Source organism: Oncorhynchus mykiss, chromosome 6, assembly GCF_013265735.2.
Source record: "Oncorhynchus mykiss isolate Arlee chromosome 6, USDA_OmykA_1.1, whole genome shotgun sequence".
Lineage (NCBI taxonomy): Eukaryota > Metazoa > Chordata > Actinopteri > Salmoniformes > Salmonidae > Oncorhynchus > Oncorhynchus mykiss.
In genome coordinates, this window is record NC_048570.1 from 12,458,372 (window position 1) to 12,485,466 (window position 27,095).

Sequence of the window (27,095 nt, forward strand, 5' to 3'; positions counted from 1 at the left end):
GAGAACAGAACTGACAGATACTATCAATACAAACCCTAGTCAAACTCATCCCCAGCCTTAGGGGCTCTTACAGACTTAACTCTTTGCTATGGTAACCTATATTGCTGATCAAAATGTGTTCTTAACTGACTCGCAATGGTTAAATAGAAGTTACATTAACAGAGATCCAAGTACATAATAGGAAAGATTTTGAAATGTGCCTGTTCAGTACTTTGACGGGAAGAGGACAGAGAAGGTGATTTACCATATGTGCGGACATTGGACAGGATCACCCTGTACAGCTCCTTCTCCTCAGGTTTTGAGTCTTCAAGCAGCTGGAGGACTATGGTGGTGTTCAGTGTTCCCTGTATGAGTGACAATATGCTCGTACTGTATACACCCAAATAAACCTTGTACTGTGCATGGCATGTAAACCATGTGAAACAGAGGAAGCAACTTGGTCAGTTTAATTTACCCCAGTGAAGAATAGTAGTCCCGAGGTGGGTGTGAAGGTCCTGGCAACGCGGGGTCCTTGGATGGCCCAGTCTACTGTGACGTTCCCCAGCCCGGGAGCTGTCCTGATCACCAGCAGGGGCAGCCTCTCCCCTACAACACACACACACACATTGATGAACAGACGCACGCAAGCGCACACGCACACACATACAAACGCAGGCACGCACACAAACACATGCACACACAGTGGTTGAAAAAGTATCCAGTTGTCATACTTGAGTAAAAGTAAAGATACATTAATAGAAAATGACTCAAATAAAATGACAAAAAAAAAATATCAGTAAGTATCTCCAATACTCAGACATAATTTACAAACCAAGCATTTGTGTTTTGTGAGTCCGCCAGATCAGAGGCAGTAGGGATGACCAGGGATGTTCTCTTTATAAGTGTGAATTTGACCATTTTCCTTCCTGCTATGCATTCGACAATGTAACGAGTACTTTTGGGTGTCAGAGAAAATGCAAGGAGTAAAAAGTACAATATTTTCTTTAGGAATGTAGTGAAGTAGAAGTAGTCAAACATATAAATAGTAAAGTAAAGTACAGATACCCCCCAAAAACATTTACATATTTTCACTTTACACCACTGCACATACACACACACACACACACACACACAGACACAGACACAGACACACAAGTTAGTCACCTTTTAAGATAATGCATGTGGAGCAACATTTTCATCATGCAAAATAGCACATGCTAATTTAAAACTTTTCCTTAACAATGTGCATTATAAGCAGTGTTGGGGAGTAGTGAACTACATGTAGTTCAACTAGTAATTTAACTACATTTTGCAGTAGCTTGGTGGTAGTTGAACTCAATTTAAATCTTGTTAGTGTTTTCAGTAGATAATTACTTTGTTGCCATGTAGTGTTGTAGCTAACTACTGGAACTACACACTACATTGTTTTGCAAAAATATAATAAAATATGAGTAAAGAAGGCAATATCTTTTTTTCTTCATGAGACCTGCTTTATTTTCATTTGAAATATTGTTAAATAGCTAAATTACACATTCTGTTAACATCATGATCTGTTTTTGCAATTTGTAGTCCATGACATTTCAGATTTAAATATGATGAAGTAGTTTGGTTGTAGTGAACTACTTTTTCAAAGTGACTTTAGTTCAGTAAACTGTATGTTTCTTAAGTGGGCAATCTGCAGTAGCTTCTTCCATTTTCGGACTTCTGAATTTTTATTTATTAATTTTTTATTTCACCTTTATTTAACCAGCTAGGCTAGTTGAGAACACCTTTATTTAACCAGGTAGGCTAGTTGAGAACACCTTTATTTAACCAGGTAGGCTAGTTGAGAACAAGTTCTCATTTGCAACTGCGACCTGGCCAAGATAAAGCAAAGCAATTCTACACATACAACAACACAGAGTTACACATGGAATAAACAAAACATACAGTCAATAATACAGTAGAACAAAAGAAAACAAAAAGTATATATACAGTATGTGCAAATGAGGTAAGTTAAGGAAATAAATAGGCCAGGGTGGCAAAGTAATTACAATATAGCAATTGAACGCTGTATTGGTAGATGTGCAGAAGATGAATGTGCAAGTAGAGATACTGGGGTGCAAAGGAGCAGGTGGCTATCTAATTACAATATAGCAATTAAACACTGGAATGGTAGATGTGCAGAAGATGAATGTGCAAGTAGAAATACTGGGGTGCAAAGGAGCAAAATAAATAAATAAATACTGTATGGGGATGAGGTAGGTAGATAGATGGGCTGTTTACAGATTGGCTATGTACAGGTGCAGTGATCTGTGAGCTGCTCTGACAGCTGGTGCTTAAAGCTAGTGAGGGAGATATGAGTCTCCAGCTTCAGAGATTTTTGCAGTTCGTTCCAGTCATTGGCAGCAGAGAACTGGAAGGAAAGACGACCAAAGGAGGAATTGGCTTTGGGGGTGACCAGTGAGATATACCTGCTGGAGCGCGTGCCATGAGTGGGTGCTGCTATGGTGACCAGTGAGCTGAGATAAGGCCGGGCTTTACCTAGCAGAGACTTGTAGATAACCTGTAGCCAGTGGGTTTGGCGATGAGTATGAAGTGAGGGCCAACCAACGAGCGCATACAGTTCGCAATGGTGGGTAGTATATGGGGCTTTGGTGACAAAACGGATGGCACTGTGATAGACTGCATCCAGTTTGTTGAGTAGAGTGTTGAAGGCTATTTTATAGATGACATCACCGAAGTCGAGGATCGATAGAATGGTCAGTTTTACGAGAGTATGTTTGGCAGCATGAATGAAGGATGCTTTGTTGCGATATAGGAAGCCGATTCTAGATTTAATTTTGGATTGGAGATGCTTAATGTGAGTCTGTAAGGAGAGTTTAAAGTCTAACCAGACTAATTAATGACATATAGCCCATTGATTCCTGAAAAATATCAATTATAAATGCCTCATGAGCTTAGTTCAACTGTTGTACCCCATCAGAACCCAACATACGCTTGTTTTCAATGTTTGTAAACAAAGTAAATGTAAACAACACTATATAGCCTCAAAACAGGGTTAAAACTATAATTTGGATATCATGGTCAGTCCTTGCATACATAGCTCTGTTTATGAATTTGAGAGTGGTTAGACTTTTCCAGCCCTATCCCTTAGCTGTGTTATTGTTTCAACTGCCGATTGCCACTTTAAGAGGAGCTTTAACGTAACTTAACTTCTTCCAGTATGAAGTAATTGGTAGCTTGGTAAACTCTATTTTTAGAGTAGATTCCACACCACTGATTATAAGGAGACTCTTGTTCAACATGGGTTTAGTAAACTGTGTGATGCATGTGATGAGAGGCAGTATTTGGACCTTGCATTTGATTATATAGGTTTCCTTCCTGGTTATTTCTCATTGCCATTTCATCATGCAAATGTTAGCCATAAGTCTGCTGTTTTAGATTAGTAAACCAGGGTATAGGACTTGATGAGGGCAATTGGAAGGACCTTCCTTAGCTACCGTAGGTGCTTCAGAGACTCATTATATCAGTAAGTGGTGTAAGGATTTGCCGCAGATAGAAGTGGAAGAGCTCTGTCATGCATGCCCAATGAGCTATGCCTGGAACTAACTACATGAGCCACCTATTGCCACATGCTCCTCCCACTACCTGCTGCATTCCTTCATTAATTCATTGGTTGCATTGATCCCACGGAGTGCAAAGTGATGAATGAGGTTGGTAGCGGTGTTGAGCTATGCTAACTGTGTTTGCGGTATGGTAGCGGTGTTGAGCTATGCTAACTGTGTTTGCGGTATGGTAGCGGTGTTGAGCTATGCTAACTGTGTTTGCGGTATGGTAGCTGTGTTGAATGAGGTTGAGCTATGGTAGCTGTGTTGAATGAGGTTGAGCTATGGTAGCTGTGTTAAGCTATGTTAGCTGTGTAAAGCTATGGGAGCAGTGTTAAGCTATGGTAGCTGTATTGAATGAGGTTGAGCTATGGTAGCAGTGTTACGCTATGGTAGCTGTGTTGCCGAATGGTAACTGTGTTGCCGAATGGTAACTGTGTTGAATGAGGTTGAGCTATGGTAGCAGTGTTGAGCTATGGTGCGGTGTTGCCCTATGGTAAATGTGTTGAATGAGTTTGAGCTATGGCGTGCTGAACAATGGTAACTGTGTTGAGCTATGGTAAATGTGTTGAGCTATGGTATCGGTGTTGAGCTATGGTAGCTGTGTTGCCGTATGGTAGCTGTGTTAAGCTATGGCAACTGTGTTGAGCTATGGTAGCGGCATTGAGCAATGGCAACTGTGTTGAGCTATGGTAGCGGCGTTGAGCAATGGTAGCGGTGTTGCCCTATGGTAAGTGTGTTGAATAAGTTTGAGCTATGGCGTGTTTAGCTATTGTAACTGTGTTGCGCTACGGTAACAGTTTTGAGGTATGGTAGTGGTGTTGAGCTATGGTAGTGGTGTTGAGCTATGGTGCGGTGTTGCCCTATGGTAAGTGTGTTGAATAAGTTTGAGCTATGGCGTGTTTAGCTATTGTAACTGTGTTGCGCTACGGTAACGGTGTTGAGCTATGGTAGCTGTGTTGAGCTATGGTAGCTGTGTTGAGCTATGGTAGCTGTGTTGAGCTATGGTAGCTGTGTTGAGCTATGGTAGCTGTGTTGAATGAGGTTGAGCTATGGTAGCAGTGTTAAGCTATGGTAGCTGTGTTGCTGTATGGTAGGTGTGTTGAGCTATGGTAGCAGTGTTAAGCTATGGTAGCTGTGTTGAGCAATGGTAGCTGTGTTGAGCTATGGTAGCTGTGTTGAGCTATGGTAGCTGTGTTGAATGAGGTTGAGCTATGGTAGCAGTGTTAAGCTATGGTAGCTGTGTTGCTGTATGATAGCTGTGTTGAGCTATGGTAGCAGTGTTAAGCTATGGTAGCTGTGTTGCTGTATGGTAGCTGTGTTGAGCTATGGTAGCAGTGTTAAGCTATGGTAGCTGTGTTGCTGTATGGTAGCTGTGTTGAGCAATGGTAACTGTGTTGCGCTATGGTAGCGGTGTCGAGCTATGGTTTGGTGTCGTGCTGTGGTAGCGGTGTTGCGCTATGGTAGCAGTGTTGAGCTATGGTAACTATGGTAGCTGTGTTGCCGTATGGTAGCTTTGTTGAGCTATGGCAACTGTGTTGAGCTATGGTAGCGGCGTTGAGCTATGGTAGCTGTATTGAGCAATGCTAGAGGTGTTTAGCTATGGTAGCTGCGTTGAATGAGGTTGAGCTATGGTAACTGTGTTGAGCTATGGTACCGGTGTTGCACAATGGTAATGGTGTTGCGCTATGGTAACGGTGTTGCGCTATGGTAACGGTGTTGCGCTATGGTAACGGTGTTGCGCTATGGTAACGGTGTTGCGCTATGGTAACGGTGTTGCGCTATGGTAGCTGTGTTGAACTATGGTAGCAGTGTTGAGCTATGGTAGCATTGTTGAGCTATGGTGCGGTGTTGAGCTAAGGTAACGGCGTTGCGCCATGGTAGCGGTGTTGAGCTATGGTAACTGTGTTGAGCTATGGTAACTGTGTTGAGCTATAGTAACTGTGTTGCCGTATGGCAGCTGTGAAATTACTTTTAAAGAACGACCAGGCATCCTTGACTGACGGGATGAGGTCAATATCCTTGCAGGATACCCGGGCCAGGTCGATTAGAAAGGCCTGCTCGCAGAAGTGTTTTAGTGAGCATTTGAGGGGTGGTCGTTTGACCGTGGACCCATAGCGGATGCAGGCAATGAGGCAGTGATCGCTGAGATCCTGATTGAAAACAGCAGAGGTGTATTTGGAGGGCAAGTTGGTCAGGATAATATCTATGAGGGTGCCCGTGTTTACGGATTTAGGGTTGTACCTGGTGGTTTCCTCAATAATTTGTGTGAGATTGATGGCATCTAGCTTAGATTGTAGGACTGCTGGGGTGTTAAGCATATCCCAGTTTCAGTCACCTAACAGAACGAACTCTGAAGATAGATGGAGGGCAATCAATTCACATATGGTGTCCAGGGCACAGCTGGGAGCTGAGGTGGGTCTATAACAGGCGGCAACAGTGAGAGACTTATTTCTGGAGAGATTCATTTTTAAAATTAGAAGCTCGAACTGTTTGGGCATAGACCTGGAAAGTATGACATAACTTTGCAAGCTATCTCTGCAGTAGATTGCAACTCCTCCTCCTTTGGCAGTTCTATCTTGACAGAAAATGTTGTAGTTGGGTATGGAAATCTCAGATTTTTTGGTGGCCTTCCTAAGCCAGGATTCAGATACGGCAAGGACATCAGGGTTGGTGGAGTGTGCTAAAGCAGTGAGTAAAACAAACTTGGGGAGGAGGCTTCTGATGTTAACATGCATGAAACCAAGGCTTTTTTTCGATTACAGAAGTCAACAAATGAGAGTGCCTGGGAACACGCAGGGCCTGGGTTAGCCTCCACATCACCCAAGGAACAGAGGAGGAGTAGGATGAGGGTACGGCTAAAGGCTAGCAAAACTGGCCGTCTAGTGTGTTGGGGACAGAGAATAAAAGGAGCAGATTTCTGGGTGTGGTAGAATAGATTCAGGGCATAATGTGCAGACATGGGTATGGTGGGGTGCGGGTACAGTATAGGTAAACCCGGGCACTGAGTGATGATAAGAGAGGTTGCATCTCTGGACACGCTGGTTATACTGGGTGAGGTCACCGCATGTGTGGGAGGTGGGATAAAGGAGGTATCTGTGGCATGTACAGTGGGACTAGGGGCTCCCCACGAAACTAAAACAATGATAACTATCCTAAACAACAGTATACAAGGCATATTGACATTTGAGAGAGACGTAAAGCGAGGCATAAAGCAATCATAGGTGTTGATTGGGAGAGCTAGCTAAGACAACAACGGGTAAGACAACAACAGGTAAAATGGTGATGAATGGGCAGAGAGGGTCGGTTAACTACACACAGGGCCTGAGTTCGGGGCTAGGGCCGACAGATAAACAAAGGTAAACAAAGTGGAGTACCATGATAAATGAACAGTCCAGCAGGCATCAGCTATGTAGCCAAGTGATCATAGGGTCCAGTGTACAGCAATAAATGGAACAGGGAAGCTGCGGGGTAGTCGTTGCAACGCTAGCACGCTGGAGACACAGTGTTTAAAGTTAGCAGACCGGGGTAGGTAGAAGCGTCTGCTCCGATGTCCGGCAAAGGCCAGTTGAAGGCACATTTGATGGAATTACGTCTGCGGACTAATCGTGGTGGCACGGGCGGGCCACCCTGTCGACGAAGGGACAGGGCAGATGGCGAAAGACGTATTGTAGTTGTGGTAATTTCGTTTGCTAGCCCGGGAGATGTGCCTGGCTCAGGGCTAGCTTCGGGGCCGGGTCACTCAGTGGCAGCTAGCTATCTGTGATGATCAATGGTCCGGGGTTTACGTCAGGAATCAGGCGTTGTAGTGTAGAAAAACAGTCCGAGGCTGCCAGGTATTATCCAGGCTAAAAAACGGCTGGTGCCTGAGCAGAGGGTAAAGGCCGCTAGCAGTGGCTAAGAATGACTAAATAGCTAGTAGCTAATTAGCTGGCTAGCTTCTGATGAAAGTTTTGGCTATAAGATCTAAAAAATAAAATATCGGATCCATGTCACATTGAGTGAGGCGGGTTACCAGAAGGCATATTTAATTTAAAAGTGGAAAAAGAGATTGAAAAATAAATTGGAATTTATACAAAAAATACGAAAAATACAAAAATTATTTTGACAGGTGTTAATATAGTTACTTTTAGGGGAGGTAATTTTGTCATTAGTGTCTGCTTGGTAAACTGGCTCGATGCAGACATAATAATAATTCACAGAGTGATTAACATTGTGGCTTGCTTCATTAAAGTGACTGACAGGGGCCCCTCTACCACACTCACCCTTTCTGGCGATGACAGAGCGTGAGGCTGAGTGGAAGCCCACCACCCCGGCTACGTTGTCGTTAGCCAGGATGATGATGGTGACCGTGTCTGAGCTGGGCAGGATCCGACTGCCTCCCGCAGTCTTCACCAAGCCAACCATCAGGGTCTCGCTGTCCTCGGGCTCCAAATCATCCACGATCACTATCTCAATGTTCTTCTTAATATCGCCTTGGGATGGAGGGAACACAATATATTGCATATCAAAAAATGCATTCATATCCAAAAAGTGTAGTACTAGATTTCAAACCTACCATCGGCAAAGACAAGTGTTCCTCCAGTCCCGGTGAAGTCAGTGCCCGGTGTTGCCATTCCACCCACGAACCTCCACTCCACAGTCACCTGCCCTAGGCTGCCCCCCCTCCTCTCTATGACCAGGGGAACTGGCCCACGTGGTTCCTCCCTCACCTCCAGATAGAGCCCGTCCTGTGTAGCATTAGAGCTGAGGCTATAGATGAGAAACACCCCAAAGGCATCCCCATTCATTCCGATTGTGACCACTGCCTTGTCCGGATGCCCTATGGAGGGCAGGTTCTTCTGAGCCACCGTCAAGTTCACCAGCACCACCTTCAGGATGCGGATGGAGAAGCTCTCGTCCATTTCGGGGAGTTTGTCCGTCAGAATTGGCACGGTCAGGTTGGCTTCCCCTGAGCCGTCCTCCAAGATGGCTGTCTGTGCTGTCGTAGTGTAGTCACTCCCCGCCATGGCCTGCGAGCTGAAGAGAGCGGCGGTGGCCGTGGTGTTCTTGGTGTAGGTGAGGGTCTGGGCGGACTCGGTCAGCTGATCGGCCCCGCTGGTCACCCAGGAGCAGGAGGCCATGGGGGAAGAACCCCCAGGAGGAGACAGGGAGAAGGCCTGACAGGCTCTCTCCCTCAAGCAGGCAGTAGCACAGACAACCAGGGGGTCCCCCTGGGAGCTGATGTTGACTGGCCTGCGGGGGGCGCCAGAGGGCACTCCTGACACCGGGGGGCTGTAGTACAACAGCAGGTTCTGGCCTTCAGTCTGGGCCATGCTCACTATGTCTATCTCTGAGGTGCTGTAGAGGACCTCCACTCGGCCAAAATGACCACCACTGACAAGATGAGTGAGAGAGACAGAGTTAAGATGAAGGACAGAGGGAGAGAGAGTTAGTTGAGATGAAGGACAGAGAGAGGGAGAGAGAGCACATTGAGAATAAGGGCAGAGAGAGGGAGAGAGTAATTTGAGATTAAGGACAAAGAGAGGGAGAAAGAGTTAGTTGAGATTAAGGACAGAGAGAGGGAGAGAGAGTTAGTTGAGATGATTGACAGAGAGAGGGAGAGAGAGAGAGTTGAGATGAAGGAGCAAGAGAGGGAGTGAGAGTTAGTTGAGATGAAGGAGAGAGAGAGGGAGAGAGAGTTAGTTGCGATGAAAGACAGAGAGAGGGAGAGAGAGAGTAAATTGAGATGAAGGAGAGAGAGTTAGTTGAGATGAAAGACAGAGGGAGAGAGAGTTAGTTGAGATAAAGGACAGAGAGAGGGAGAGAGAGTTAGTTGAGATGAAGGAGAGAGAGTTAGTTGAGATAAAGGACCGAGAGAGGGAGAGAGAGTTAGTTGAGATGAAGGAGAGAGAGTTAGTTGAGATGAAGGAAAGAGAGAGGGAGAGAGAGTTAGTTGAGCATTCCAAGTCAAAAAACAGAAAAGTAGCAATATGTAATTTCACTGCCATAAAGGACCTGCAACAAACAAACCTTCGACGGACAGTAATGTTGGCCACAAAAATTCCCTGGAGAGGTTCCTGCACTTGATACACAGACTGGTCAAAGTAGACTGTCCCATACGGGTTGTCATTGGCTGGGACAATGATACTAACTGTTTTGTCTCTTCCAATGTTGCCTCCATTAGAGGCACTAGTCAATTCTACTTTGATTATCTGAAAAGCACAGAATGTTTAGAGGTAAAATGGCATATGTTATATTATTGTATTATAGGCCTATATATTATTAAGCATATATTATGATACAAGCCTTTGTTTGGCAAAAAATAACAACAATGTAAGAAATTACGATTGTGTTTCTTACTTCCTCAATTTCCGGCACATCGTCTGCTAGGACCTCAACTTTCAACGTCTTCATAGTTTCTCCTGGCGCAAAGGTGACCTCTCCTGACACAGGCCGGAGGTCCCCTACTGCTGCTCTGCCGTTCACCATCGCTCGCCACTGGACAACTACAGTCCCTATGGCCCCAGCGTTTCTCACGATGGGCAGTGTCACCTGGAATGAGTTCACCCCTGGCTCCTCTATGGTGACAGGACCAGCCTGAAATACTAGGGTTAGGGTTAGGGGTTAGCAGTCTGAAATACTAGGGTTAGGGGTTAGGGCTTAGCAGTCTGAAATACTAGGGTTAGGGGTTAGCAGTCTGAAATACTAGGGTTAGAGGTTAGGGGTTAGCAGTCTGAAATACTAGGGTTAGGGGTTAGGGTTAGGATTAGGGGTTAGCAGTCTGAAATACTAGGGTTAGGGGTTAGCAGTCTGAAATACTAGGGTTAGGGATTAGAGGTTAGCAGTCTGAAATACTAGGGTTAGGATTAGGGGTTAGCAGTCTGAAATACTAGGGTTAGGGGTTAGCAGTATGAAATACTAGGGTTAGGGGTTAGGGGTTAGCAGTCTGAAATACTAGGGTTAGGGGTTAGGGGATAGCAGTCTGAAATACTAGGGTTAGGGGTTAGGGTTAGGGGTTAGCAGTCTGAAATACTAGGGTTCGGATTTGGGGTTAGCAGTCTGAAATACTAGGGTTAGGGGTTAGGGGTTAGCAGTCTGAAATACTAGGGTTAGGGTTAGCAGTCTGAAATACTAGGGTTAGGGGTTAGCAGTCTGAAATACTAGGGTTAGGGGTTAGCAGTCTGAAATACTAGGGTTAGGGGTTAGCAGTCTGAAATACTAGGGTTAGGGGTTAGGGTTAGGGGTTAGCAGTCTGAAATACTAGGGTTAGGGGTTAGCAGTCTGAAATACTAGGGTTAGGGGTTAGGGTTAGGGGTTAGCAGTCTGAAATACTAGGGTTAGGGGTTAGCAGTCTGAAATACTAGGGTTAGGGGTTAGGGTTAGGGGTTAGCAGTCTGAAAAACTAGGGTTAGGATTAGGGGTTAGCAGTCTGAAATACTAGGGTTAGGGGTTAGCAGTCTGAAATACTAGGGTTAGGGGTTAGCAGTCTGAAATACTAGGGTTAGGGGTTAGCAGTCTGAAATACTAGGGTTAGGGATTAGAGGTTAGCAGTCTGAAATACTAGGGTTAGGATTAGGGGTTAGCAGTCTGAAATACTAGGGTTAGGGGTTAGCAGTATGAAATACTAGGGTTAGGGGTTAGGGGTTAGCAGTCTGAAATACTAGGGTTAGGGGTTAGGGGATAGCAGTCTGAAATACTAGGGTTAGGGGTTAGGGTTAGGGGTTAGCAGTCTGAAATACTAGGGTTCGGATTTGGGGTTAGCAGTCTGAAATACTAGGGTTAGGGGTTAGGGGTTAGCAGTCTGAAATACTAGGGTTAGGGTTAGCAGTCTGAAATACTAGGGTTAGGGGTTAGCAGTCTGAAATACTAGGGTTAGGGGTTAGCAGTCTGAAATACTAGGGTTAGGGGTTAGCAGTCTGAAATACTAGGGTTAGGGGTTAGGGTTAGGGGTTAGCAGTCTGAAATACTAGGGTTAGGGGTTAGCAGTCTGAAATACTAGGGTTAGGGGTTAGGGTTAGGGGTTAGCAGTCTGAAATACTAGGGTTAGGGGTTAGCAGTCTGAAATACTAGGGTTAGGGGTTAGGGTTAGGGGTTAGCAGTCTGAAATACTAGGGTTAGGATTAGGGGTTAGCAGTCTGAAATACTAGGGTTAGGGGTTAGCAGTCTGAAATACTAGGGTTAGGGGTTAGCAGTCTGAAATACTAGGGTTAGGGGTTAGGGGTTAGCAGTCTGAAATACTAGGGTTAGGGGTTAGGGGATAGCAGTCTGAAATACTAGGGTTAGGGGTTAGGGTTAGGGGTTAGCAGTCTGAAATACTAGGGTTAGGATTTGGGGTTAGCAGTCTGAAATACTAGGGTTAGGGGTTAGCAGTCTGAAATACTAGGGTTAGGATTAGGGGTTAGCAGTCTGAAATACTAGGTTTAGGGGTTAGCAGTCTGAAATACTAGGGTTAGGGGTTAGCAGTCTAAAATACTAGGGTTAGGGGTTAGCAGTCTGAAATACTAGGGTTAGGGGTTAGGGTTAGGGGTTAGCAGTCTGAAATACTAGGGTTAGGGGTTAGCAGTCTGAAATACTAGGGTTAGGGGTTAGGGTTAGGGGTTAGCAGTCTGAAATACTAGGGTTAGGGGTTAGCAGTCTGAAATACTAGGGTTAGGGGTTAGCAGTCTGAAATACTAGGGTTAGGGTTAGGGGTTAGGGTTAGGGCTTAGCATTCTGAAATACTAGGGTTAGGGGTTAGGGGTTAGCAGTCTGAAATACTAGGGTTAGGGGTTAGCATTCTGAAATACTAGGGTTAGGGTTAGGATTAGGGGTTAGCAATCTGAAATACTAGGGTTAGGGGTTAGCAGTCTGAAATACTAGGGTTAGGGGTTAGGGTTAGGGGTTAGCAGTCTGAAATACTAGGGTTAGAGGTTAGGGGTTAGGGTTAGGGGTTAGCATTCTGAAATACTAGGGTTAGGGGTTAGCAGTCTGAAATACTAGGGTTAGGGGTTAGGGTTTAGCAGTCTGAAATACTAGGGTTAGGGGTTAGCAGTCTGAAATACTAGGGTTAGGGGTTAGGGTTTAGCAGTCTGAAATACTAGGGTTAGGGGTCAGGGTTAGGGGTTAGCAGTCTGAAATACTAGGGTTAGGGGTTAGCAGTCTGAAATACTAGGGTTAGGGGTTAGGGTTAGGGGTTAGCAGTCTGAAATACTAGGGTTAGGATTAGGGGTTAGCAGTCTGAAATACTAGGGTTAGGGGTTAGCAGTCTGAAATACTAGGGTTAGGGGTTAGCAGTCTGAAATACTAGGGTTAGGGGTTAGGGGTTAGCAGTCTGAAATACTAGGGTTAGGGGTTAGGGGATAGCAGTCTGAAATACTAGGGTTAGGGGTTAGGGTTAGGGGTTAGCAGTCTGAAATACTAGGGTTAGGATTTGGGGTTAGCAGTCTAAAATACTAGGGTTAGGGGTTAGCAGTCTGAAATACTAGGGTTAGGATTAGGGGTTAGCAGTCTGAAATACTAGGTTTAGGGGTTAGCAGTCTGAAATACTAGGGTTAGGGGTTAGCAGTCTGAAATACTAGGGTTAGGGGTTAGCAGTCTGAAATACTAGGGTTAGGGGTTAGGGTTAGGGGTTAGCAGTCTGAAATACTAGGGTTAGGGGTTAGCAGTCTGAAATACTAGGGTTAGGGTTAGGGGTTAGCAGTCTGAAATACTAGGGTTAGGGGTTAGCAGTCTGAAATACTAGGGTTAGGGGTTAGCATTCTGAAATACTAGGGTTAGGGTTAGGATTAGGGGTTAGCAATCTGAAATACTAGGGTTAGGGGTTAGCAGTCTGAAATACTAGGGTTAGGGGTTAGGGTTAGGGGTTAGCAGTCTGAAGTACTAGGTTTAGAGGTTAGGGGTTAGGGTTAGGGGTTAGCAGTCTGAAATACTAGGGTTAGGGGTTAGCAGTCTGAAATACTAGGGTTAGGGGTTAGGGTTAGGGGTTAGCAGTCTGAAATACTAGGGTTAGGATTAGGGGTTAGCAGTCTGAAATACTAGGGTTAGGGGTTAGCAGTCTGAAATACTAGGGTTAGGGGTTAGCAGTCTGAAATACTAGGGTTAGGGGTTAGGGGTTAGCAGTCTGAAATACTAGGGTTAGGGGTTAGGGGATAGCAGTCTGAAATACTAGGGTTAGGGGTTAGGGTTAGGGGTTAGCAGTCTGAAATACTAGGGTTAGGATTTGGGGTTAGCAGTCTAAAATACTAGGGTTAGGGGTTAGCAGTCTGAAATACTAGGGTTAGGATTAGGGGTTAGCAGTCTGAAATACTAGGTTTAGGGGTTAGCAGTCTGAAATACTAGGGTTAGGGGTTAGCAGTCTGAAATACTAGGGTTAGGGGTTAGCAGTCTGAAATACTAGGGTTAGGGGTTAGGGTTAGGGGTTAGCAGTCTGAAATACTAGGGTTAGGGTTAGGGGTTAGCAGTCTGAAATACTAGGGTTAGGGGTTAGCAGTCTGAAATACTAGGGTTAGGGGTTAGCATTCTGAAATACTAGGGTTAGGGTTAGGATTAGGGGTTAGCAATCTGAAATACTAGGGTTAGGGGTTAGCAGTCTGAAATACTAGGGTTAGGGGTTAGGGTTAGGGGTTAGCAGTCTGAAGTACTAGGGTTAGAGGTTAGGGGTTAGGGTTAGGGGTTAGCATTCTGAAATACTAGGGTTAGGGGTTAGCAGTCTGAAATACTAGGGTTAGGGGTTAGGGTTTAGCATTCTGAAATACTAGGGTTAGGGGTTAGCAGTCTGAAATACTAGGGTTAGGGGTTAGGGTTTAGCAGTCTGAAATACTAGGGTTAGGGGTTAGCAGTCTGAAATACTAGGGTTAGGGGTCAGGGTTAGGGGTTAGGGTTAGGGGTTAGCAGTCTGAAATACCAGGGTTATGAGTAAGGGTTAGGGGTTAGCAGTCTGAAATACTAGGGTTAGGTGTTAGCAGTCTGAAACACAAGGGTTAAGGGTTTGCAGTCTGAAGTACTAGGCTTAGGGTTAAGGGTTTGCAGTCTGAAATACTAGGGTTAGGGTTAGGGGTTAGCAGTCTGAAATACTAGGGTTAGGGGTTAGGGTTAGGGGTTAGCAGTCTGAAATACTAGGGTTAGGGGTTAGCAGTCTGAAATACTAGGGTTAGGGGTTTGCAGTCTGAAATACTAGGGTTAGAGTTAGGAGTTAGCAGTCTGAAATACTAGGGTTAGAGTTAGGGGTTAGGGGTTAGCAGTCTGAAATACTATGCTTAGGGTTAGGGGTTAGGAGTCTGAAATACTATGCTTAGGGTTAGGGGTTAGCGGTTAGCAGTCTGAAATACTAGGGTTAGGGGTTTGCAGTCTGAAATACTAGGGTTAGGGAATAGCAGTCTGAAATACTAGGGTTAGGGGTTAGCAGTCTGAAATACTAGGGTTAGGGGTTAGGGGTTAGCAGTCTGAAATACTAGGGTTAGGGGTTTGCAGTCTGAAATACTCGGGTTAGCAGTCTGAAATACTAGGGTTAGGGTTTAGGGTTAGGGGTTAGCAGTCTGAAATACTAGGGTTAGGGTTTAGGGTTAGGGGTTAGCAGTCTGAAATACTAGGGTTAGAGGTTAGGGTTAGGGGTTTGCAGTCTGAAATACTAGGGTTAGGGTTAAGGGTTAGGAGTCTGAAATACCAGGGTTAGGGGTTAGCAGTCTGAAATACTAGGGTTAGGGTTAGGGGTTAGGGGTTAGGGGTTAGCAGTCTGAAATACTAGGGTTAGGGGTTAGCAGTCTGAAATACTAGGGTTAGGGGTTAGCAGTCTGAAATACTAGGGTTAGAGTTAGGGGTTAAGGGTTAGGGGTTAGCAGTCTGAAATACTAGGGTTAGGGGTTAGGGGTTAGCAGTCTGAAATACTAGGGTTAGGGGTTAGCAGTCTGAAATACTAGGGTTAGGGGTTAGCAGTCTGAAATACTAGGGTTAGAGGTTAGGGTTAGGGGTTTGCAGTCTGAAATGCTAGGGTTAGGGGTTAGCAGTCTGAAATACTAGGGTTAGGGGTTAGCAGTCTGAAATACTAGGGTTAGAGGTTAGGGTTAGGGGTTTGCAGTCTGAAATGCTAGGGTTAGGGGTTAGCAGTCTGAAATACTAGGGTTAGAGGTTAGGGTTAGGGGTTTGCAGTCTGAAATGCTAGGGTTAGGGGTTAGCAGTCTGAAATACTAGGGTTAGAGGTTAGGGTTAGGGGTTTGCAGTCTGAAATGCTAGGGTTAGAGGTTAGCAGTCTGAAATACTAGGGTTAGGGGTTAGCAGTCTGAAATACTAGGGTTAGGGGTTAGCAGTCTGAAATACTAGGGTTAGGGGTTAGGGTTAGGGGTTAGCAGTCTGAAATACTAGGGTTAGGGGTTAGCAGTCTGAAATACTAGGGTTAGGGGTTAGCAGTCTGAAATACTAGGGTTAGGGGTTAGGGGTTAGGGGTTAGGGGTTAGGGGTTAGCAGTCTGAAATACTAGGGAACACAAACAGTACTTTGAGGTCTAATGGGTCATTTACTAATAAACTAACAATGCAGGATTTTTCATTGGGCTCTTTTAGACAAAAATACAATAGATTATTGGCTAATGTAGTCAGTCATTGTGCATGTACTGTAATCTGATTTGAATGACCATCTGTACATTCTAGAACTATATTGACCAGTACACATGCACGTACGTGAGGGCATGTCTGTGTGGGAGAGGAGAGAGACGTGAGCTAACCAAAGGCCCCAAAGGGGTCGTCGGAGGGCAGGATGGTGATGATGGTGCGGGTGAGCACCCCCAGTTTAGCACCCCCTGTGGTGACGTTGAGCAACTCGATGCGGAAGGTCTCCTCCAGCTCAGGAATCACATCATCAATGATGTAGATGGGAACTGGCTTACTGGTCTCCCCCTCCAGGAGAACCACGTCAGAGGACGCTATGCTGTAGTCGTCACCTGGGTTGACACACACTATTTATTACATACACTTTGCATGCGCACACTTGTATACACAGTCCCTGCTATACAGTTTATATGAGACACTATTGATACTATTGAGATGATGTAGACCACACTGACCAACTCTGGCAGTCATAGGTACAGCCCTGAACTTCACAGACACGTCAGCAAAAATTCCCCCAATGCGTGTGACATTGATAATGGGTCCAACATAGTCCTCGGCCACGTTGATGGCAGGGGCGGACAGCTGCAGAAACCCAAAGGCGTCATCACTGGCCTCTACTATGACCTGGGCCACGATCTCTGCCTTCGGACCAAGACGAGGAGAATGGACAACTAGGAAAGAGAAGAAACTGTATGGTTTGACAAAAAAACAATATCGCTAGTCCAGCTGCAGACACTACATGACCAAAAGTATGTGGACACCTGCTCTTCAAACATCTCATTCCAAAATCATGGACATTAATATGTAGTTGGTCCCCCCTTTGCTGCTTTAACAGCCTCCACTCTTCTGGGGAGGCTTTCCACTAGATATTGTAACATTGCTGCGAGGACTTGCTTCCATTCAGCCACAAGATCATTAGTGAGGTCGGGCACTGATGTTGGGCAATTAGGCCTGGCTCCCAGTCGGCGTTCCAATTCATCCCAAAGGTTTTCGATTGGGTCACTACTTTGGTCACTACTCTGTGCAGGCCAGTCAAGTTCTTCCACACCGATCTCGACAAACCATTTCTGCATGGACCTCGCTTTGTGCATGGGGGCGTTGTCATGCTGAAATAAAAGTAAAGGGCCTTCCCCAAACTGTTGCCACAAAGTTGGAAGCACAGAAAAGTCTAGAATGTTATTGTATGCTGTAGCGTTAAGATTTCCCTTCACTGGAACTAAGGGGCCTAGCCCGAACCATGAACAAGCCCCAGACAATTATTCCTCCTCTATCAAACTTTACAGCTGGCACTATGCATTGGGGCAGGTAGCATTCTCCTGGCATCTGCTAAACCCAGATTTCTCCGTCGGACTGCCAGATGGTGAAGAGTGATTCCTCACTCCAGATAACGCGTTTCCACTGCTCCAGAGTCCAATGGCGGTGAGCTTTTTTTAAATGTAGTTTTAAATAATAAAAAATGTAGCCTTTATTTAACTAGGCAAATCAGTTAAGAACATTATTATTTACAATGACGGCTAGCTTTAGAACACTCCAGCCGATGCTTGGCATTGCGCATGGAGAACCCGGCTGCGGAAACCCAATTTCATGAAGCTCCCGATGAACAGGTATTGTGCTGACGTTGCTACCAGAGGCAGTTCGGAACTCGGTAGTAAGTGTTGCAACCGAGGACAGATGAGTTTTACACGCTTCAGCACTCGGCAGTCCCGTTCTGTGAGCTTGTGGGGTCTACCACTTTATGGTTGAGCCGTTGTTGCTCCTAGACGTTTCCACTTCACAAAATCAGCACTTACAGTTGACTGGGGCAGCTGTAGCAGGACAGAAATTTGACGAACTGACTTGTTGGAAAGGTGGCATTCTATGACCTTGCCATGTTGAAAGTCAATAAGCTCTTCAGTAAGGCCATTCTCCTGCCAATGTATGTCTATGGAGATTGCATGGCTGTGTGCTCGATTTTATACACCTGTCAGCAATGGGTGTGGCTGAAATAGCCAAATTCACTCATTTGAAGGGGTGTCCACATACTTTAGAATATATAGTGAACAGTTGAAGTCGGAAGTTTACATACACCTTAGCCAAATACATTTAAACTCAGTTTTTCACAATTCCTGACATTTAATCAGAGTAAAAAGTCCCTGTCTTAGGTCAGTTATGATCACCACTTTATTTCAGCTTTTCTTTCTTTCATGTAACTGAGTCAGGTTTGAATGCCTCCTTGCTCGCACACGCTTTTTCAGTTCTGCCCACAAATTTTCTATGGGATTGAGGTCAGGGCTTTGTGATGGCCACTCCAATACCTTGACTTTGTTGTCCTGAAGCCATTTTGCCACAACTTTGGAAGTATGCTTGGGGTCACTGTCCATTTTGAAGACCCATTTGCGACCAAGCTTTAACTTCCTGACTGATGTCTTGAGATGTTGCTTCAATATATCCACATAATTTCCCTCCCTCATGATGCCATCTATTTTGTGAAGTGCACCAGTCCCTCCTGCAGCAAAGCACCCCCACAAAATGATGCTGCCACCTCTGTGCTTCACGGTTAAGATGGTGTTCTTCGGCTTGCAAGCTTCCCCCTTTTTCCTCCAAACATAAAAATTGTCATTATGGCCAAACAGTTATATTTTTGTTTCATCAAACCCAAGGACATTTCTCCAAAAAGTATGACCTTTGTCCCCATGTGCAGTTGCAAACCGTAGTCTGGCTTTTTTATGGTGGTTTTGGAGCAGTGGCTTCTTTCTTGCTGAGCAGCCTTTCAGGTTATGTCGATATAGGACTCATTTTACTGTGGATATAGATACTTTTGTACTGTTTTTACCCCAGCATCTTCACAAGGTCCTTTGTTGTTGTTCTGGGATTGATTTGCACTTTTCACACCAAAGTACGTTCATCTCTAAGATACAGAACGTGTCTCCTTCCTGAGTGGTATGACAGCTGCGTGGTACCTTCAGGCATTGGGAAATTGCTCCCAAGGATGAACCAGACTTGTGGAGATCTACAATGTTTTTTCTGAGGTCTTGGCAGATTTCTTTTGATTTTTCCATAATGTCAAGCAAAGAGGCACTGCGTTTGAAGGTAGGCCTTGAAATACATTCACAGGTACACCTCCAATTGACTCAAATTATGTTAATTAGCCTATCAGAAGCTTCTAAAGCCATGACATCATTTTCTGGAATTTTCGAAGCTGTTTAAAGGCTCAGTCAACTTAGTGTATGTAAACTTCTGACCCACTGGAATTGTGATAATCTGTATGTAAACAATTGTTGGAAAAATTACTTGTGTCATGCACAAAGTAGATGTCCTAACCGACTTGCCAAAACTGTAGTTTGTTAACATGAAATTTGTGGAGTGGTTGAAAAACGAGTTTTAAGGACTCCAACCTAATATGTATATATAGTGTTTAAATATAGTGAATGTATATATACAGTGCCTTGCGAAAGTATTCGGCCCCCTTGAACTTTGCGACCTTTTGCCACATTTCAGGCTTCAAACATAAAGATATAAAACTGTATTTTTTTGTGAAGAATCAACAACAAGTGGGACACAATCATGAAGTGGAACGACATTTATTGGATATTTCAAACTTTTTTAACAAATCAAAAACTGAAAAATTGGGCGTGCAAAATTATTCAGCCCCCTTAAGTTAATACTTTGTAGCGCCACCTTTTGCTGCGATTACAGCTGTAAGTCGCTTGGGGTATGTCACTATCAGTTTTGCACATCGAGAGACTGAATTTTTTTCCCATTCCTCCTTGCAAAACAGCTCGAGCTCAGTGAGGTTGGATGGAGAGCATTTGTGAACAGCAGTTTTCAGTTCTTTCCACAGATTCTCGATTGGATTCAGGTCTGGACTTTGACTTGGCCATTCTAACACCTGGATATGTTTATTTTTGAACCATTCCATTGTAGATTTTGCTTTATGTTTTGGATCATTGTCTTGTTGGAAGACAAATCTCCGTCCCAGTCTCAGGTCTTTTGCAGACTCCATCAGGTTTTCTTCCAGAATGGTCCTGTATTTGGCTCCATCCATCTTCCCATCAATTTTAACCATCTTCCCTGTCCCTGCTGAAGAAAAGCAGTTCCAAACCATGATGCTGCCACCACCATGTTTGACAGTGGGGATGGTGTGTTCAGCTGTGTTGCTTTTACGCCAAACATAACGTTTTGCATTGTTGCCAAAAAGTTCAATTTTGGTTTCATCTGACCAGAGCACCTTCTTCCACATGTTTGGTGTGTCTCCCAGGTGGCTTGTGGCAAACTTTAAACAACACTTTTTATGGATATCTTTAAGAAATGGCTTTCTTCTTGCCACTCTTCCATAAAGGCCAGATTTGTGCAATATACGACTGATTGTTGTCCTATGAACAGAGTCTCCCACCTCAGCTGTAGATCTCTGCAGTTCATCCAGAGTGATCATGGGCCTCTTGGCTGCATCTCTGATCAGTCTTCTCCTTGTATGAGCTGAAAGTTTAGAGGGACGGCCAGGTCTTGGTAGATTTGCAGTGGTCTGATACTCCTTCCATTTCAATATTATCGCTTGCACAGTGCTCCTTGGGATGTTTAAAGCTTGGGAAATCTTTTTGTATCCAAATCCGGCTTTAAACTTCTTCACAACAGTATCTCGGACCTGCCTGGTGTGTTCCTTGTTCTTCATGAAGCTCTCTGCGCTTTTAACGGACCTCTGAGACCATCACAGTGCAGGTGCATTTATACGGAGACTTGATTACACACAGGTGGATTGTATTTATCATCATTAGTCATTTAGGTCAACATTGGATCATTCAGAGATCCTCACTGAACTTCTGGAGAGAGTTTGCTGCACTGAAAGTAAAGGGGCTGAATAATTTCGCACGCCCAATTTTTCAGTTTTTGATTTGTTAAAAAAGTTTGAAATATCCAATAAATGTCGTTCCACTTCATGATTGTGTCCCACTTGTTGTTGATTCTTCACAAAAAAATACAGTTTTATATCTTTATGTTTGAAGCCTGAAATGTGGCAAAAGGTTGCAAAGTTCAAGGGGGCCGAATACTTTCGCAAGGCACTGTATATATATATATATATACATACAGTGGGGCAAAAAAGTATTGAAGTCTTCACAAGGTTTTCACACACTGCTGCTGGTATTTTGGCCCATTCCTCCATGCAGATCTCCTCTAGAGCAGTGATGTTTTGGGGCTGTTGCTGAGCAACGCGGACTTTCAACTCCCTCCAAAGATTTTCTTTGGGGTTGAGATCTAGAGACTGGCTAGGCCACTCCAGGACCTTGAAATGCTTCTTACGAAGCCACTCCTTCGTTGCCCGGGCGGTGTTATTTGGGATCATTGTCATGCTGAAAGACCCAGCCACGTTTCATCTTCAATGCCCTTGCTGATGGAAGGAGGTTTTCACTCAAAATCTCACGATACATGGCCCCATTCATTCTTTCCTTTACACGGATCAGTCGTCCTGGTCCCTTTGCAGAAAAACAGCCACAAAGCATGATGTTTCCACCCCCATGCTTCACAGTAGGTATGGTGTTCTTTGGATGCAACTCAGCATTCTTTGTCCTCCAAACACGACGAGTTGAGTTTTTACCAAAAGGTTCTATTTTGGTTTCATCTGACCATATGACATTCTCCCAATCTTCTTCTGGATCATCCAAATGCTCTCTAGCAAACTTCAGACGGGCATGGACATGTACTGGCTTAAGCAGGGGGACACGTCTGGCACTGCAGGATTTGAGTCCCTGGCGGCATAGTGTGTTACTGATGGTAGGCTTTGTTACTTTGGTCCCAGCTCTCTGCAGGTCATTCACTATGTCCCCCCGTGCGGTTCTGGGATTTTTGCTGTGATCATTTTGACCCCACGGGGTGAGATCTTGCGTGGAGCCCCAGATCGAGGGAGATTATCAGTGGTCTTGTATGTCTTCCATTTCCTAATAATTGCTCCCACAGTTGATTTCTTCAAACCAAGCTGCTTGCCTATTGCAGATTCAGTCTTCCCAGCCTGGTGCAGGTCTACAATTTTGTTTCTGGTGTCCTTTGACTGCTCTTTGGTCTTGGCCATAGTGGAATTTGGAATGTGACTGTTTGAGGTTGTGGACATGTGTATTTTATACTGAGAACAAGTTCAAACAGGTGCCATTAATACAGGTAATGAGTGGAGGACAGAGGAGCCTCTTAAAGAAGAAGTTACAGGTGTGTGAGAGCCAGAAATCTTGCTTGTTTGTAGGAGACCAAATACTTATTTTCCACCATAATGTGCAAATAAATTCATAAAAAATCCTACAATGTGATCTTCTGGATTTTTTTCCCCATTTTGTCTGTCATAGTCGAAGTGTACCTATGATGAAAATTACAGGCCTCCTCACATCTTTTTAAGTGGGAGAACTTGCACAATTGGTGGCTGATTAAATACTTTTTGCCCAACTGTGTGTTTGTGTATATATATAGTGTATGTATATAGAGTACATATATATAGTGAATGTATATATAGAGTACATATATATAGTGAATGTATATATAGAGTACATATATATAATGAATGTCTGTATATATAGTTTATGTACACTATCGTTCAAAAGTTTGGGCTCACTTAGAAATGTCCATGTTTTTGAAAGAAAAGCTAAATTTTTGCCCATTAAAATAACTTCAAATTGATCAAATTGACATTGTTTATGTACTAAATGACCATTGTAGCTGGAGGAATATCTACATAGTTGTACAGAGGCTAGCATCTCGGAGTCACCTCTTCACTGTTGACTTGTGTTTTGCGGGTACTATTTAATGAATCTGCCAGTTGAGGACTTGTGAGGCGTCTGTTTCTCAAACTAGACACACTAATGTACTTGTCCTCTTGCTCAGTTGTGCACCGGGGCCTCCCACTCCACTTTCTATTCTGGTTAGGGCCAGTTTGCGCTGTTCTGTGAAGGGAGTAGTACACAGCGTTGTATGAGATCTTCAGTTTCTTGGCAATTTCTCGCATGGAATAGCCTTCATTTCTCAGAACAAGAATAGACTGACAAGTTTCAGAAGAAAGGTCTTTGTTTCTGGACATTTTGAGCCTGTAATCGAACCCACAAATGCTGATACTCCAGATACTCACCTAGTCTAAAGAAACCCAGTTTTATTGCTTCTTTAATCAGCACAAAAGTTTTCAGCTGTGCTAACATAATTGCAAAAGTTTTTTCTAATGATCAATTAGCCGTTTAAAATGATGAACTTGGATTAGCTAACACAACGTGCCATTGGAACACAGTAGTGATGGTTGCTGATAATGGACCTCTGAACGCCTATCTGGATATTCCATAAAAAATCTGCCATTTCCAGCTACAATAGTCATTTACAACATTAACAATGTCTACACTGTATTTCTGATAAATCTGATGTTATTTTAATGGACAAAAAATGTGCTTTTCTTTCAAAAACTAGGACATTTCTAAGTGACCCCAAACTTTTGAACGATAGTTTATATAGTGTATGTACATATAGTGTTTATATATATATATATATATTAGTTTTTGTATATGTAGTGTACATATATATATATATTGTATGTTGACCATGTATAAGCCTGGATATTCATAGTTGCGATGTGAACATGTTGCAGTGATTTACTTAATCTCTCATGCTGTCCTCCTCCTATGAGATTGACACTGATCAGCTCCATGAATACAGACTCATCCCTCTCCGGCTCGTCATCATCCAGCACTCGAAGGGTTACTTTAGCCTCACTCTGATTGGCTGCGAACCCCACCGACTCCAGGAGGGGGACAAAGTCCTTCCCCTCGTTGGCCCGGCCCACCCCCGGGGTCATGAAGGGGGCGGCGTCAGCCTCACTCAGGGTCCCATATGTAACGCGCACCCTTCCCATCAGCCCCCTCTGCCTGTAGATGGTGAGGGTGACCAGGGTGTGGCCCTCAGGCAGGCGGACCGGCCTGCTGCTATCAGAGAACACAAACACTCCATAGGGGTCGTCACTGGCCAGCACGGTCACAGTGGCCTCAGTCCTCAAACCCAGACGCCCATGGGAGACGTTGACTAGGGACACACCGAATCTCTTGTCCAGCTCCGGCACCTCGTCCTGGGCCACCTGGAGCTCAATCTCCCCCCTGGTCTGGCCCACTTGGAAGGTTATGTTCCCGGCCCTGCTGATGAGGTCTTCCTCAGAGCTGACATCAGCCTCCCAGAATACAGTTACTTTGGACAAGGCACCGAACAACCGCATCACCTGAGATGGTTAGAGAGGGGGCCCAGAGAGAGAGTAGAGTAAACACAAACACACTGAAACACAGAGACACACACACACACACACACACACATTGAAACACAGAGATACACACACACACTGAAACACAGAGATACACACAGAGACACACACACTGAAACACAGAGATACACACAGAGACACACACTGAAACACAGAGATACACACAAAGACACACACACACACATTGAAACACAGAGATACACACACACACACACTGAAACACAGAGATACACACACACACACTGAAACACAGAGATACACACAGAGACACACACACTGAAACACAGAGATACACACAGAGACACACACACTGAAACACAGAGATACACACAGAGATACACACACTGAAACACAGAGATACACACAGAGATACACACAAACACACACTGACCTGCAGCAGCACAGTGCTGCGTCCCTCCTCAGGCTCAGTGCCATTGACAGACAGAGAGTCCAAGCTGAACTGAAACACTCCGTGTGCGTCGTCAGAGGCAGCGATGGTCACAGTGATATGGGAGGCGACTCCCAAGCTGGCTAGAAAGACATACAGGTGTTTAACTATCGGGACATCACAACGTGTGACAGCCAGGGGAGTAGCACACACTGTAAACCCTGTCATTATTTTCATAACCAAAAATCAATGACTGCTTCCTATTGTGCCACATTGTGTAGAACTGAATTCCAATCGAATCCTATTGATCCTCTTGAAATGCTAGTCCTGAACCCTGCAGTGCATTGTGGGTTTTTAATAAGGGAGAGGGTGAAGCCCTACAGAGAAACAATGATCCCTGGGACCTGGGACATTTTCTGTTCACCACTTACCACTGCTGCCCTCATCTCAATAGAATTTCTATTTACTTTTCCCACATCCCTCTCCCCGGTCACAGATCACTGGAACCATTGACATTTTAATCCCACACACACACACGAAGGCACGCAAGCACACACACACACACGAAGGCACGCAAGCACACACACACACACGCAAAGGCACGCAAGCACACACACACACACACACGAAGGCACGCAAGCACACACACACACACACACGAAGGCACGCAAGCACACACGCACACACGAAGGCACGCAAGCACACACGCACACGCATACAAAGGCACACATTGAGGTGTGAGCACGCAAAGACAAGCGCATACATGCAAACACACACACACAGAGCCTGGCCTTATCAGAGTAGGGTAAGAACTACAGAGGACGTAACACCTCTCCCAACAATATATACATATGCTTAGGAGGAGAGGGACAGTCTAAAAGGATGGGAGGTATTTGGGGGGAGGTGTAGGGGAGGTGGTCTTACCACGGTGGTGAGAGGTCAAGTGGAAGAAGTCAGTGTCACTTTCTCCACTGCCACTGCCAAGGAACTGACCCACTTTAGGAGCACACCAGAGTAGTGGGGATCATTGGGGAGTACAGCACACAGGAGCACACCAGAGTAGTGGGGATCATTGGGGAGTACAGCACACAGGAGCACACCAGAGTAGTGGGGATCATTGGGGAGTACAGCACACAGGAGCACACGGAAACACACGGGAGCACACAAAGTTGCAGAACACAGGCAAAGGATCAGTTAGAGCAGGATTTCAGGGGTGGGACACACTGACAGATATGATTACAGGATAGGAAGGTGGACTATTTACAATGATCAGAAACAAGAGAAGAGGTGGTAAGAAGATCATCACCAATTGGACAATCAATCAATCAATCAATCAATCAATCAATCAATCAATCAATGGTATCTGTTTTACCTCCTCCGTCAGGGTTGTAGAGCTCCACTCTGAACACCTTGTCCAACTCAGGGACGGGGTTGTCTATGACGATCACACTGATGTACTTGAAGCGTTCTCCTGGCAAGAAGTCTAGCATGCCGTCTGAGTCCTGTATGGGCCATGGAACAAGTGCAGGTAGAGTAGGTAGGGAACAAGGGGTTAGCTTGGGGAGTTAGCACAAGCTCACTATCAAACAGCCATCAAAGGAGTTAGTCTAGTGACAACCTATCAAACAGCCATCAAAGGAGTTAGTCTAGTGACAACCAATCAAACAGCCATCAAAGGAGTTAGTCTAGTGACTCAAACATTATGTAGGGTATGCCTTATTATTCTCTTAATCTTTTCAAAATAAAAGCGCAGCAGATAGCCAAGTATAAGGATCGAATAGGACGTTCTTACGGGTAAAATCATATCTAAACACACATTCCTAAATCATAAATCATGTATCATTCTTGTATTAGGAGATTTTTTTTTTAAATGGGCAAGTGACCATCCATCCCTGTGTCTGTCTGAGATGCTGATCTACAGTACAAGGATGGCAGGAAATTACCTCATAGTCCTCGGGGCTGGCGGCGGTAAACGGTGAGGTCCTGTAGCCGACCATGACTCTTCCCAGGAGGCCTTGGGCCCTGGCCACCAGCAGGCGAACCTCGCCATCGTCCTCGTTGACCGTGACGTGGGCAGGCTCTGTTGCCGGGGGGATTATGCCCTCAGCCGGCAGGCTCGGCTGGAACTGGAGCAGACCTGGGAGAGAGGGAGACCAGTACTCACAACAGCTGCTCATCTAGCTTCATAGAACAATAAGCCTGGTCAGAGATGATCAGCGAGGGGATCAATACATGACATATTACTGATACATTCATAACATGGGAACATCCATAACTATGAGTGATCTAACTGTGTCTGTGACAAATGTATATCAACAGTTGATGATTGACTCGCACCA

General features: G+C 44.8%; 1 protein-coding gene across 1 annotated transcript in view; it reads right to left on the reverse strand.

The window, feature by feature from the left end:
* The window catches only part of LOC110525279 (adhesion G-protein coupled receptor V1), a 245,182-nt gene that overhangs the window by 148,193 nt on the left and 69,894 nt on the right, over nucleotides 1-27,095 (reverse strand). The window contains exons 24-36 of the mRNA XM_036979421.1: nucleotides 26,700-26,893; nucleotides 26,129-26,258; nucleotides 25,681-25,752; nucleotides 24,760-24,899; nucleotides 23,717-24,329; nucleotides 16,582-16,797; nucleotides 16,243-16,458; nucleotides 9,909-10,153; nucleotides 9,579-9,760; nucleotides 8,125-8,942; nucleotides 7,832-8,041; nucleotides 455-585; nucleotides 245-344 (exon numbers count right to left, since the gene is read on the reverse strand). Of these exons, the coding sequence (XP_036835316.1) occupies nucleotides 245-344; nucleotides 455-585; nucleotides 7,832-8,041; nucleotides 8,125-8,942; nucleotides 9,579-9,760; nucleotides 9,909-10,153; nucleotides 16,243-16,458; nucleotides 16,582-16,797; nucleotides 23,717-24,329; nucleotides 24,760-24,899; nucleotides 25,681-25,752; nucleotides 26,129-26,258; nucleotides 26,700-26,893 (3,267 nt within the window). The remainder of the gene's footprint in view (nucleotides 1-244; nucleotides 345-454; nucleotides 586-7,831; nucleotides 8,042-8,124; nucleotides 8,943-9,578; nucleotides 9,761-9,908; nucleotides 10,154-16,242; nucleotides 16,459-16,581; nucleotides 16,798-23,716; nucleotides 24,330-24,759; nucleotides 24,900-25,680; nucleotides 25,753-26,128; nucleotides 26,259-26,699; nucleotides 26,894-27,095) is intronic.